Genomic DNA, 14,886 nt, shown 5'->3' on the forward strand with positions numbered 1-14,886 from the left:
AAGAATACGAAATTTTGTTATCAATTTTTACGTTAAAGTTCATTCATTCAAAAAAAAAAATCACTGATAAACAATGCAACGCGTTATCACTCACTTCATTCATAAAAAATTCTCCCTCTTTGTGACACAAAAAAAACAGATGATAAGAGAGCGAGAGAAATTTCATTCACACCCGAATCTCCAACGAGATTCCGTCTCAGTTGCTGCTAAACTTTCAAACAGTCAAAATCTCACTTGGTTCGTCGCGAGTTAAGTGAAAAATTAAAATAAAATAAATCAAGTAGTTGATAGTCAACAAAGTCTTCTAAATTAAAGAAACTTTCGAAATATTTCTCAAGAAGACATGAAATTGCGTTCTAGCTCTTTTGTGATTTTCGGGATTTTTGTGATATTCTGCCAAAATTTCGTCAAAGCAGATCACGTCACAGCACGAAACAAGAAATTCGAGGAAATTTTTGAAAATGTGAAAAGTCAAACACTCGTAAGTGACAAAAAATAGGGGGAGGCGGGGGTCGAACATTGTTTTTGTAACAATTTGTGATACAGAGAAAAAAAATAATGCAATAAAAGGGCGCCTAAATAAATTGAGCCATTAAACGGCGTTCATTGAACTCGTATGCGCACACAGACATGAACGACCTTCAAAGTTCAAGGCTGCGATTAAGTCATTGAGTTAATCATTGGACGCCCCACTTTCATTTACTTTTAAATTGAATTCGTTTGTAGTTTAGTAGTGCTTATGCAAATTCATGTTTATTTACTCTCTTTCTCTTCGCACAGGCACAAGTACAGGCTGATGCTGCAATCGAAGTGATCTACAGATTGATTCCGGAAGCGGCTCATAATTTCAATGTGACCATCAACGTTCTGCTGCCAGACAATAGTTTCAGTGTAAGTCGCAAACAGCTGTTTTTCAAAAAAAAAAAAATAAAAAATAAAAATTACTTTAATCATTTCGATTGACTCATCGTCGTCGTTTAGGTGTACAAAGACTCGAATTCCTCGATTGTTTACATCACGGCATCAAGTGGTGTCGCAGCATGTCACGGCTTTTATCACTACATCAAGTACTATTGCGGGTGTCAAGTGGCATGGGAAGGCTCGCAAGTTAATTTGCCGGAAAATTTGCCAGATGTTGACATCAGTGTCACGTCGCCGAGTCAATTTGTGTACTTTCAAAATGTTTGTACGTGGTCTTATAGCTATACTTGGTGGACTTTTGACAATTGGCGACGACATATCGATTGGATTGCCTTGCATGGGATTACGTTGACTTTGGCGCCATTTCAGGAGGAAATTTGGACACAAATTTATCAAAGCTTTGGCATTCATCAGGAGGAAATTGATGATCATTTTGCGGGACCTGCGTTTCTTGCGTGGCAAAGAATGGTAAATATAAGATAAAAATTTTAATTAAATGTTTTTTTTTTTAATTTTTAAAAAGTCTCGAATATCTAAAATGTAAAAAAAAATCGAATTTCGGTACATTTTTGAATAACTTTGTTTTGAAAAACATCAAAATTTATAAAATTAGGATTGAAAGTTAATATTTTCTTAAATATTTTAAATAAACATAGAAAATTTATTTTGAAATTTCTCTTTTGAGTATTTAAAACATGAAAAACTGTTAATTTTGAGGTATTTTATATCAATTTTTAAGAAAAAAAATTGTTAAAAATTTCGTTAAAATTAATTTTTAGTAAATTTTTTTTCGAAATTTCAGTAAAAACATTAACTTTTTTAATGCACAAAATATGCAATTTTTACTTGAATTTTAGATTTTTCTTAATTTAAGTTAAAACAGCAGTGATGTTTTCATTATTAATGCCGATTTTAAATAAAATTTAAAAGATAAGATTCGATAACCGCATGCATTGGAAAATTAGGAAAACAAAGTTTGTGACAAAAATCAAGAAATTTTAGTGAAAAAGTTTTTTTTTATATTTTTCGATACTCAAAAAACAAAAATTAATAAAAAAAAAAATAAAATTTAAATTAAAAATATTGATATTAAAATAAAAAAATTAATTAAAAAAATATAAAAAATAAAATTTCTAAAAAAATAATTGAGTGAAAAATTTTAAATTTTCATAATATTAATTTTTACAATTTAAAAAAATATTAATTTTTACAATTTTTATAATTTCAATAATAATCTGATTTTTTTTATCAAGAATTTTTAATTTTTTTCAACTTTCTGAAGTTGTCTTATCGATTGTTTTCAATTTTGAGACAAAATCAATTTCCTGAAATTTTTTTATAATTAATTTTTAACTTTAATTTAATATTTTCAGGGAAATCTCCGCGGTTGGGGAGGTCCGTTAAGCAACAATTTCAAAAATAAATCTTCAAACTTACAAAAACATGTCATAAAATCCTTACGTGATCTCGGAATTAGTGTTGCTCTTCCTGCCTTTGCGGGACATGTTCCTGTCGCTTTCAGACGAATTTTTCCGAATGCCTCGTTAACGCCAGCTCAAAAATGGAATAAATTCCCGGAAGAAAATTGTTGCCCGTTGTTTTTGGATCCAACTGACCCGTTATACGGAATTGTGGGAGAAAAATTTCTAAAAGCTGTCATCAAGAATTACGGCACAGATCACATTTATTTTGCTGATCCTTTTAACGAAATGCATCCACGATATGCGGATGCGTCGTATTTGGGAAATTCATCTGCTGCTATTTATGACACGATGAGAAGAGTTGATCCGCATGCTGTTTGGTAAGAAAAAAAAATTATTAAATTTGTCTAAAAAAAATAAAATTAAAATTCAAAAAAAAAAAATTATTTTATTTAAATTTATTTTTGTATTTGTATTAATTTTTTAAATTTAATTAAAAAAAAAAAATAAAATTAATTAATAAAATTATATTTTTAGGTTGTTACAAGGATGGATGTTCCTCGATGTGCTATTTTGGAAAAATCATTTGATCGAAGCATTTTTGACGTCAGTTCCTCAAGGAAGAATTCTCGTATTAGACTTACAATCTGAACAATTTCCACAGTACGAGAGAACAAATTCGTATTATGGACAACCTTTTATTTGGTAAAAAAAATATTTTTCATTAAAAAAAAAAGTTTATAATTTTTTAATTATTTTTTAGGTGCATGCTTCATAATTTCGGAGGAACATTGGGAATGCATGGATCAGCTGATATCGTCTATAACGTAAGAATTTCAAGAAATTTTTTGAAAAAAAATTAAAAATTATTTTTAGCGCATCCTTGAAACTCGTAACGATCCAAATATGACGATGGTTGGTGTCGGCATCACTCCCGAGGGAATAAACCAGAACCATGTAATGTACGAATATGCTCTCGAAATGGCTTGGAGCTCCGATACGTACGAGCCAGAGCAATGGTTTCATCATTACGCGATAACCCGTTATGGAGAAAATTATCCTGAAGCGACACGAGCATGGGAATTATTACTCAAAAGTGTCTATTCTTACAGAGGACTTGAAAAAATTCGTGGCAAATATACGATTTCGAGACGTCCCAGTGTTAAATTAACGCCTTGGGTAAATTTTTCTTGAATTTTTTAAAAATATTTCTTAAAAAAAATAATTTTTAGACATGGTACAACGTTTCTTACGTCGACGAAGCCTTAAGTTTGTTACTCCAGATGCCCCATACCATCAAAGAAAGTGCTACACAGCTTTATTATCACGATTTAGTCGACCTAACGCGTCAATTCCTGCAAAATCGAGCTGATCAACTTTACCTCGCCATCATGGAAGCCTATCACGATCGCGATTTAGAACGAGTTAGTCAATATAAAACGACTTTTTTGACATTACTCACGGATTTGGACAAAATTTTACGAACCAGCAACAGATTTTTGCTCGGAACATGGCTCGCAAGTGCCAAAAGATGGGGTCAAAACAAGCTGGAAAAGGAAATGTACGAATTTAACGCACGAAATCAGATAACTTTGTGGGGTCCCAATGGGCAAATTGTCGATTACGCGAACAAACAATGGTCCGGAGTCGTCGCTGACTATTTTTACAAACGATGGAAGATGTTTTTCTCGGAAATGGAGTCCGCGTTACAAAATAATGAGGATTTAGATGATAGAAAAACTAAAGGAAAGATATTTAAATGGGTTGAGGAGCCTTTTAACTTGGATCGGAAATTTTATCCCTTCAAAAAAGATGGTAAAAAATTATTTTTTAACAAAAATCAGTTTTAAAATTAATTTTTCTTGTTTCAGGAAACACCGTTGAAATCGCTCAACAAATATTTTCACGCTACATTCGCATGGGTCACTTACCGGAAGTGCAAATCCGACATCATGCGCATACCGATCCCTCGTTGGAGGAGAGTCCAACACTCTATGCTCGCAATATGGGCTCCGACCAGATGCCGCAAGTGCCTCAAACAAGAACAACTGCGCCAAAAAGACGACGTTTATCTTAAAAAGTGACGAGAAATGTAAAAAATTACAAAATAAAACGAAGAATAATTAATTAAAAACTTTTCCATCATCAAAAAAAGTTACAATCTGATTAAAACACGGGAAAAGTGACAGCTAGATTTCATCGCGAGTGCATGTCACGATAATTATTTTTACGACAGCTGCACTTTTTATGGGTACTACACACCTACTTAGACCACACAATGCACTCTGAGGGAAAAGAGGCCAAGGAAATTTACCATACCGTGTCCTATTATCTGCATTTCCATATAAAATTTTTTTTAATGATTTGCATTTTACTCGGTTTTTTGTACTCGATGTCGAAGGGAATTTCTTCAGAAACACGTGCATGTTGTTTACGATGACATCACTTGCGACAATTTTATGTAAATTGATGCTAGAAGGATTGAGTTTGACATGAAATGCGGTTGTTTTATTGAGGGATGATGTAAGTTGCTTGATAAAAATAATAGCTCTTGATGACCTGAAACGAAAAATATTTTAATTCATAGAAAAAAGGGATTGATAAAAACAGTTTGAAATTTTAAAGCGACGACTTTAATTTTTAAAAAAAGTAAAGCTTTGCTTCAAATTTAAAAAAAAAATATTAAAAAATCATACGATCAACGAAGAAAAGTTAATTTCGCGGTTTAGATTTAAAAATGAAAATAAAAAATAATTTTAATTAAATTTTTTAATTAAAAAATTTTTTTTTTTTAATTTTTAATAAAAAAAAAATAATTAATTAATTTAAATTAATTAAATTAAATAAAATTAAAAATTAATTAATTAATTAATTAAAAATATATTATTTTAAAAATTAAAAAAAAATATAACAATAATTAAAATTTTACTTTTTATATTTTTTATTCTAAAAAAAATTTATTTAATTAAATTTATTTATTTAATTTTATTTAATTTTTAATATTATTTATTTATTTTTTAAATAATTTAATTAATTTTAAAAAATTAATACTTAAATAATTTATAATTTTTGCTCTTCTTTTTCCAAAAAATCTCTCATTTAAATATTTTTTCTCAGAAAAACTGTGCATGATACTCTGAATGAAACTCAAGAAACTCCAAAAAACCAATTTCAATATAAATATTTACGTTTTTGACCAACAACAATGTGCGTAAGTCCCCTTTGATACTCACAAAAAATCATGCAACGAGTGTTCTCACATGTGTTTTATTTTACTTTTTAGTCACTTTCGGCTCTCAACAGTCAAAATATTATAAACAATACATGAAAACCACAAAAAATACACAAACACTACTATTCACTCCACAGACGAACGAACGAACGACATGATATGAAAAAAGAGAAGCAACGCGCGAATCATAAAAAAGTGCGCGCTCACTCTACGACACACACTACTCACATACGATTTAATAATATTTTCAATAAGATCAGTCACGACCGAGCATTCAACGTGAATGGTTGTTGTTATCCGTTCGTTCGTTTATTAAGCCGCATTTTTTTTACCGTGTTCGTCGCGGAAATCGATAAAATAAAATTATTGATGGTATATTAAGAAGAAAAAAATTGATAAAAAAAATCTAATGCTGAAAAAATTTCGTGCAAGAGGAAAAAAATATCAACCGAAGGTGTGTCGTGTCTACTAAACCGAAGATCTTCGCTCCAAATTATAATTGTTTTGATATTTTTTTCCTCTTCTCCGTGTCTTGTGGTTGTTCTTGCAACAACGTTCTTTCGGCACACATTTAATAAAATAAAATAAATACGAGAAATATTTTTTGGCCGATTCACACATGCAAAAAGTTAAAAGCTAAAGAGGAGAAGAAAAAAAAGTGAAATCATTAAAAAAAATTTAACAACAAAAAAAAATCATAAAAAAATTCATCACGTAGCAAAAAAAAAAAAAAAAATAAAATTAATTCTTCTGCTACTTAGATCTATTTTTGATATTTAAAAAGCGTCAAAAAAGAAAAAAATAAATACAAAAAGGAATGAAAAAAAATATTTTGTGCCATATTAAAAATTTGTGCTTCTAAGCTTCATTCATCAAAAAAAAAAAAAATTTTTTTTTCAGGAATTTTATTGAGTTATTAAAAATAATTGGAATCTAAAAAGAAATCTTTAAAAAAAAGTGAAAAAAAATATTATTGACGATTTAATAATACTAATTTTCTCAGATCAAGGCTTCCTTACTTCAAATCAACAAAAAAAAAGTGAATTTAAAATAAAAATAAATATTTTTTGTGTTGGATACTATAAACGCCTCTCTTTTGGATAACATATTTTTTACGGTGAGTAAATTCACATGAATCAAGAAAAAGAATCACATGGCCTTGAATACAAATTTCGTGTGTTTGGCTGGGTCTGTTGTTGATGTTTCATGAATCGAAAAGTGAAACCTGTTGTTCCTTTAAAAAATAATTTTAGTTCGAATATTCTTGGGAACCTTAATTCTTAAGTCATGTCCCTTTTGATGTTTCGTTACAATTTTTCGTCGTCTTATGTCATCATGAATGAAACTCTTTGTTTTTTTTACGAAGGTCATGAAACCGGTCTGAATGTTCTCGTAACCCTTTAATAATTTTTTTTCGATGACACTTTTTTTTTACAAGATATTATGTTGCATAATGTCACCGGCGTTTAATATGTAAATGTTACAATAAAACGGATCATTGACTCCTTTCTCACACTTTCACTCATTTTTTTTTTAATTTTTTGATATTTTCTTATTGATAGTAATAAATTAAATAGAACAGTTTTGATTAAAAAAAAATTAAACAAAAAAAGTAATTTAGTGCTAGTTAATGTATTTTTTATATTAAATAAAAAATAATTGAAAAATTTACCTGAAAGTCATGCTATGATTAAAAAATAAAAGTAAAGGGAAGGGAACCCTAATTATTAAATAAACTTCATTTTTTTGAAGGTATGTCCCCTTTCTTCTCATCGTATCGTGTTATTGACAACAACGTTAGTATGTGATAGTGTAATTTATTTTAATCATAATTATTGTAATAAAAATAAAAGTCAAACAAAAGATAAAGGAAGTGTTGTTGTCTCCCTTCCGTGAAAAAATTTATTTACTGTACAAATAAATGTGTGTAAGAAGATTGAAGGGATTTGAGACGCAAATAATTCCAAGAATTAGGTCATTCAGTGGCGTAAAATTAAAATAATTTTGAGAAATATTTTTTTTTTCAATTTTATTTTTTTTTAAATTAAATTAAAATATTTTAAATAATTTATTTAATTTAATATTTTTTTTTAATAAAAAAAAAATTAAATTAATTTTTAATAATTTTTTGAAATTAAATGAAAATATTTTGAAATAATTTTTAATTTTAATTTATTTTAATTAAATTTTTTAATTAATTAAATGTAATTAAAATTAATAAAAATTTAAATTTAATTTAAAAATTATTTTTTTTTATTTAAAATGGTTTCATTTAAGAATAAAATGTTAAAGAATAAGGAAAATTTTGAAAAATAATTTTTAATTAAAAAAATATACTCGAATTATTTTTTTCAAACATTTACATTAAACAATGAAACTTAATGTTTAATTGTCAAAAAATTATTTTTAATGCTAAAGTAGGTATTAGTTATTTTTTTTAAAATAATAATAATTAAATTGAAAAATACTATTTAATTTAAAAATAATATTAAATTTAAAAGTGTTTTTAGATAAACAAATTACGACATACAAAAAAAAATTTTTTTGACTCAAAAATTCTAAAAATTTCTCTCATTTTCTGTTTACAAAAATAAAGAATTAAGTGAAAAAACATTTTTTTACAATTTTGCTCATATTTTTCCGCTCATTAAATAATTTTGACAAAAATGTAAAATAACTTTTGATAAAAACTCATTTTATATTCAATTTAACAGCTATTTTATGTCATTTTTTGATTAAAACCACGAGTTTATTGACCCATCCAATATTAAAAAAAAATAAATTTCTGCAAAAAAAAAAATTCTTTCAACCTTAAGTCACATCACTGAAACAAAAATAATTTATTTTGACAAAAAATAGTGAAAGTCTGGAACATAAATCAGCAAAAACATAAAAATTATTTTAAAATATCCCCTTATCAAGTTACCACGTGTTGCAGAATAAAACCACAAAACGTACCTCCAATTCCACTTAAATATCCGTAATTATTATCATTACATTGTAACGCGTCGTTATCTTCACACGTAATATTATCATTAGCTGACTTGTAGGCTTATGGAACCATAACATCGCTCAAAGCTATAAAAATTATCATTTTTTTTAAACTATCAACGTTTTCATAATCTAAAAGCCGATTTTTGCCGATAATTCCATAAAAAGATCAATTTACTATTAAAAAATTATTAGAAACTCATCAATTTCAATTCAACTAATTTTTGTAATTGAAGAAATCGAGAAATTTTCGATACATCATCATCTTCAAAAAATATTTTGAGATCAAAAACGTCACTCCCAGGCAATTTTAACGACTTTTCACATCAACAACAGTGTAACGTAATATCACGTAGAGACACTTGAGCATAACAACAAGTCATGACAAAAACAATTTTAGGCACGATTCTCAATCAAACAAACACCGGTAGTAATTGAAAAGTCATCACGAGGCACTTTTGAACTTTCAATTTTCGTTGAAATCATGTAACTCGAACGATGATGATGTCAATTTTTGATAAATTTTGTGTAACGATATTTTAATGATAAGTTATGCGCAGATACTCGGGCCACAGCGAGAGGTTAACATGTAAATTGTGTGTAAATTGTCGCCATATACGGAATAATTGGTTACAAAACCGGTGTCATAAACTCATAAAAACTGAAAAATAAAAAACAAAAGTTGGTCAGTCAATTACGGAAAAAAAAATTTATGATGATTATTGACTTCTAATAAAACTGCAACAAATTTTTTTCTCATATTTAAAAAAAAAATCTAAATTTATTTGACATAATTTTTTTTTCATGTCGAGACACACCTTTTTTCATTCAAATTAGTGTCATAAAATGTCATAATTTTTTATACTTTCTGCTTTTTGATTGATTTTGCTTCAACAAGAAATTCTATCTGCTCAAAAAAAATGAAGGCTTGACTGAACTTACAACTCCATTATTCAAAAAATCTAATCAAATTTCTTATCGCTTGAATTGTCAAATCTACAGTCAATCATTGACGCCGTTGCCCTAAAAATAAGAAAGTTTCACAAAGAATTAAATTTTATTTTATTGAATGAAAAAATTTCACTTCACAGTAATTTGTAATTATTTTTATCGTCAAATAAAAGACGATTCTCCTCCGTTCAAGTTCATTTAAAACGAGGAGAAATAATTGTTGCATACACAATAAATTTATAACAATGTTTACGTTTATCCATTGTTGTTGTTGTTGTTAGACCACACTTAAAATCTAACAATGAAAATTTCTTTCTGTTTGTTATGAAGAAAAATTATCATCATTATTATTTTCTTGTGTGTGTCTTGTGCAAGTAAATCTAAATTTAAATAAATTAAATTTTAAATAATAATCTCCGTGTAAAAGACGGAAAGAAAGTAAGTAATTCACAAATTTTGTAAGGAGGAAGACATGTGGGAAGATTCTTCACCAATTTTAATAATAATAAAATAATAATGATTTTTTTTTTACGTAAAAGACAGAAATTAAAATGTGAGTCATTTCCGATAGCCGTAAAACCTTTTCGAGCAACGATTCAATAAAATTCAAAGTAATGTTGGGTGGTCACAAAGGTAGATTGCCAAAAAAAAATCATACAATCATGACAACGAGATTATAAATTTATCCCTTTACGATATTTTTATTTGTTCTCGAAACCGAACATCTGCAGTTTTGAATAATAATTGTGAGGAATTGATGTTTCGCAATTTTAAGTTATTTTTTTAATTTTAAAAGTTAAAAAATTAATTTAAAATTTTGATATTTTTAAAATTATTGTCTTAATTTTTATTGTAAATTTTAATTTATTTTAATTTTCTTCATAATCTATTTAAAATTATTTTTACAAAATAAAGTTAAAAGAATTATTTTTTTTTGATTCTGAAATTTTTATCGATTAATATCTTCAAAAAAAAAAAATTTAAATAAAAATTAAATATCAAAATATTTTTTAAATTGTAAAAATTTACATAATTAATTTTTTTTATTTCAAAATTAATTTTAAATTAAAATTAAATAATTAAATATCAATATTAAAAAATAAATTAAGTTTAAATTAATTAATAATAAAATAATTAAATTATTTTTCAAAAATAATAATTAATTTTTAATAATTTTAAATTAGATTTTTATTTTAATTTTTTTTTTTGTTTAATTTTTTTAAATATTTTTTAATTAAGAAATTTTTTAAATTTCATAAAAAATTTTTTTTTAATAATTTGAAAAATTTTTTTAAAAATATATTTTTTTTTAAAATATTTTTTTAATAAATTATTTTTTTAATTTAAATATTTTTAATTTTTTTTTATCTCGCACATGTCTCTTAAATTTTTTTCCCTCACGAGAATTTAAATTTCTACAATAAATATTCTGTTCCATGTTCATTGTGGTTTTAAATAAAAACAAAAAAAAAAATCAATTCATATTTATTCCTTTTGTTTTAAATAATTTTTTTAAAAATAAAAATCACAAGAACCATTCAAGTCATCATGATTTCCATTCAATTTAATAACTCAAATCGAATAAAAATTCCAACTTCAAAAAAATCACGAAAAAAAAATAAATTGTGCATGTAAAAGTCTCAATTGAACCAAAACTAAAGAGATTTAAATCAAAAGTGCATACTAATTGGCAGCAATTTGATTTCTTTATTATTAAAATTTTATCGACGTTTTCGGTTGAGAAATATTCGCTTCTCGCGCTCTTTAACATGCATTTACTCACGTTTCTTGCATCAAAGTTGGCGATTTTGGCACGAACTGGAATTAAATTTTATTTGTTTATGAAAAAAAAAGAAATGCATGAATGAAACAAAAGGAGCAATGTTTAATTAAACCGAAAAAATAAAATAAAACGACTTTTTTGAGAACCGGTTTTTGGATATTTTTAATTTTTTTCTTGTTGACTGAACGATTAACGAAAAAATATTGAAACAGGTAGCACGGAACAATCAATAATTATTTGAAATTCTTCTAATTGAACTCTTGAATGTTCAAGAAATGGACTCGAATGACCGATAAATAACATTAAAAATTAATTCAAAGCCGGTCTTTTTTTAAATTTAAAAGAAAAAAGTGCCTCGAGCGACTTTTCAAACAAAAAAGTGTGTCGACACTCATTTATTATACTTTTAATTTGATTATATGTTGTCTTACGGAGATCTCAAATAATTATTAGGAAGTGTGCTTCACTCAAAAGCAGATTAGAATCGCGCTCTCAACTCGTTTATCATGGATCATAAATTTTTTTATGCAAATTATTAATTTTTATTACGTAAGTCCATGATTTTTAATTTTTACGAGTTTTTTTTTATTGAAGAAACTCTTACGCTAGACATCATTGCAAATAAAGAATTATGTCATTCGACCTCATTTCCTGTTGAAAAATTCTTTTTACAAGAAAAAAATTGAAATATTTACTTAAGTCACGTAAAAAAGAACAAAAAATCGTTTCTCGCGTAATTTATGGGTCAATAGAGTAGTAAACACTCAAAAAGAAGAAGAAGAAAAAAAAATCGGCGGCACTGCAGAAAAAATCCGACAAAATTTCATAAACATTCACGAGGCAAAGTGTGCGTTGTTGTCTTTTTTTATTTTTATTTTCGTTGCGTCGAAAATAAATTTACAAAAATAAATTTTTGTGATGTCATTTTCTATATATTTCGAACGGTCGAACATTTTTGAAGCAAATATTTTCGTTGCGAGTGTCAAGTCCTGTTTGTTTGTTTATTTATTTAATCCATCCAGGAAATAATCTTTCATCGAATTTTTTTTCGCATGTTTGCAAAAAATCAAACATTTTTGCTTACATTGCCCAATAAAAATATTTTGAACGATATTTTGTTCTTTTTGTTGATTTTTTTTTAAACAACAACCGGTTGAATGTTGTCGTAGAACTTCACTCACATGTGTTTAATGTGTTAAATTTAACAAAAAAAAAATCGTCTCATGATCTAACATTGAATGAATTTCGAATGAATGATGGGAAGACAGATGTTGATGCTTCGAAATCGACAAAATTTTTTAAAGAAAAAAAAATAAGAATAAAAAAATTCAAGAAAATTGCATAAGTAAGTCAGTTTAAAATTCAAAAAATTTAAATTCAGACCGAAATCGATGCAAATTTGCTGAATTTTAATAAATAATTCATAAAAACATGAATTTAATAATTTCTATTGGTCTAAAATGCAAGGTCAAGTACTTCCAGCATCTCTAAAAAATTGCAACTAATTAAACTCAAATTCACGATTTTCTCTAAACACGAATTCCTATCATTATTAATTATTTTTCGTGTCTCTCCGTTCTCCGTTGTTCATGAAAAAAAGTCGTTAATGCCTTTTGACTGCACAACACATGCATTGTCATAAATTTCGCGATTAAAACAAACAGATAAACCACAAACGACATTTATTGCGAATATTAGTTGGGCATTAGCATACTTTTGTCACATTTTATCTATTTTTATGGACAAAAACACTCTTCGGAGAATTTTTTTGTGCTCTTCGATCAGGTTTCACAAATTAAAAAGATCACAAAACCAGTCGCGAGCCATTCTCTGATGTCATCGGTGTAGCAAAAACCGTGATTTTAGTGTGCGTTTTTTTTTATTTGTCCAGTTGGATTTTTTTTGTGAGTCGCGTTAATGTATTTTTGCCTTTTTTAGTGTTTCTTTTTTGATAAATTGAGTTTAAAGAGACTTTTGTCTGGATGATTTTTATGGCATAACAATGCGTTTGAGTGTCGCTTTGACTCCGCGTTGGATAATGATTAACCCTTGAATAATAGGAGGTATTGATATGTAAATTAACAGCTACAGTTAAAAAATTCAGAGTCAGAGATGTGGTTTGAGAAAGTTTTTTGAGATTTTTTTTTAATTTTTCGATTTAAAAAAAAATTTTTTTTTTTAATTTTTTGAAAAACTTAAATTTTTTTCAGAATTTTTATTTCTTATTTAATAAAAAAATTGTTTATAAAAGAATTTTAAAAATATAAAAAATATTTTAATTTTTTTAATGTAGTAAATAAATATTTAATGAAAGTAAAATAATAATTAATTAATTTAACATTTTTCAAATAATATTTTAATTTATATTAAAAAAATGCATTTAAATTGTAGAAAATTAAAAAAAAATTAAAAATAAATTTAATTAATAAATAAATTTAATAAATAAATAAATTTTTTTAAGATTATTATATTCATTAATTAATTTAAATTTATTTAATTAAATTTAAAAAAAAATAAATAATTTTAATTAAGTAATTTTTAATTATTTGAATATAGTTTTTAAAATTGAAAACAAATAATTAATAAATAAAAATAAAAAATAATTAATTAATACAAAATTATTCAAATATAAGTATAATTTTAAATTTAAATTAAAATTTTTTTTAATTATTTTTTAATTAAATTTTTAAATATTTATTGAAAAAAATTAAATTTTAAAAAATTAATTAAATAAATTAATAAAAAAGTAATTATTTAAATAAAATTAATTGAATTAAATTTAATTCTCTTGATAAATATTAAAATAATTTAAATTAATTTCATTTATTTATTTGTTTTCAAATTAATTTATTTTATTTAATTTAAATTTATAATTAAATTTATAAAAAAAATAATTTTTAAATTAATATTTAAATTAATTTCAAATTATTATTCGAAATAATAAAAAAAAATTATTCGTCAAAAAATTAAACAAAAGATAATAAAAAATCTGACATCACTGCTTTTTACCCATAAAATGCATTTATCATTGTTGCGGAATACCATTTACAGCTTTACAGTCGTCAACAAATTAATCAAGCCTTTTTTGCATCTCCCTCGAATGAATAAATAATTTCACACGTCCATTGATGAATAACATTAATTTTTAAGCCAATTAAGATTTATTACGTTTTTTTCTGTATCTTTAAAAATTAAATGTCTCTTTTTTTCAGTAAAAACAAGAAATTTTTTTTACATAATTTGACGTGAGTGATTGTGACAAGTCATTCAATGGCCCCCCGAAAAAAAATGTGTGTCAAATATTCAACTCTCACTTTCCTCTGGCATTTCGTTGGAGACCACTTGCAGTCAATACAAGACGTCACACTTGTTAAAAACATTCGTTTTGTTCTAATTAAATATGATTTGTTTGTATTTTAATACATTTTTCGTGCAGCGGCGAAGCGCACTGTGAAACATGATTTTCGTGCATTTCAAACATGTTCGCTATTAATGTTAATTATTATTATTACGAGCACATATATTATAATCAGATGCATACGAAATGTCCCACAGATTAAACGTTATTCGAGCATGAAATGTTGCCA

The 14,886-nt window shown here is 25.9% G+C and overlaps 2 protein-coding genes across 2 annotated transcripts in view; both read left to right on the forward strand.

Annotated features, from left to right (window-relative positions):
- The first annotated feature begins 258 nt into the window (after nucleotides 1–258).
- Nucleotides 259–4,450, forward strand: LOC134838260 (alpha-N-acetylglucosaminidase). The gene is made up of 9 exons (XM_063853752.1): nucleotides 259–481; nucleotides 781–891; nucleotides 982–1,389; nucleotides 2,295–2,722; nucleotides 2,880–3,047; nucleotides 3,106–3,169; nucleotides 3,219–3,521; nucleotides 3,575–4,157; nucleotides 4,214–4,450. The coding sequence occupies exons 1-9, from the start codon at nucleotides 344–346 to the stop codon at nucleotides 4,417–4,419; spliced, it is 2,409 nt and encodes an 802-aa protein (XP_063709822.1). The 5' UTR covers nucleotides 259–343; the 3' UTR covers nucleotides 4,420–4,450.
- Nucleotides 4,451–5,845: 1,395 nt separating this feature from the next.
- The window catches only part of LOC134836776 (uncharacterized), a 37,453-nt gene continuing 28,412 nt past the window's right edge, over nucleotides 5,846–14,886 (forward strand). Inside the window, exons 1-2 of the mRNA XM_063851996.1 lie at nucleotides 5,846–5,946; nucleotides 6,475–6,691. The gene's annotated coding sequence lies outside the window, so the exon portion shown is untranslated. The remainder of the gene's footprint in view (nucleotides 5,947–6,474; nucleotides 6,692–14,886) is intronic.

This window comes from Culicoides brevitarsis, chromosome 1 (assembly GCF_036172545.1).
Source record: "Culicoides brevitarsis isolate CSIRO-B50_1 chromosome 1, AGI_CSIRO_Cbre_v1, whole genome shotgun sequence".
NCBI classification, from domain to species: Eukaryota; Metazoa; Arthropoda; class Insecta; order Diptera; family Ceratopogonidae; genus Culicoides; species Culicoides brevitarsis.

What these genes read in the sequence shown, in the direction of transcription:
- LOC134838260 (XM_063853752.1), top strand. Translation starts at nt 344, where the DNA reads ATGAAATTGCGTTCTAGCTCTTTTGTGATTTTCGGGATTTTTGTGATA. An exon ending in TATGGACAACCTTTTATTTG is followed by an intron (nt 3,048 to 3,105) that starts GTAAAAAAAATA and finishes ATTATTTTTTAG; the next exon opens with GTGCATGCTTCATAATTTCG. An exon ending in GTGTTAAATTAACGCCTTGG is followed by an intron (nt 3,522 to 3,574) that starts GTAAATTTTTCT and finishes AATAATTTTTAG; the next exon opens with ACATGGTACAACGTTTCTTA.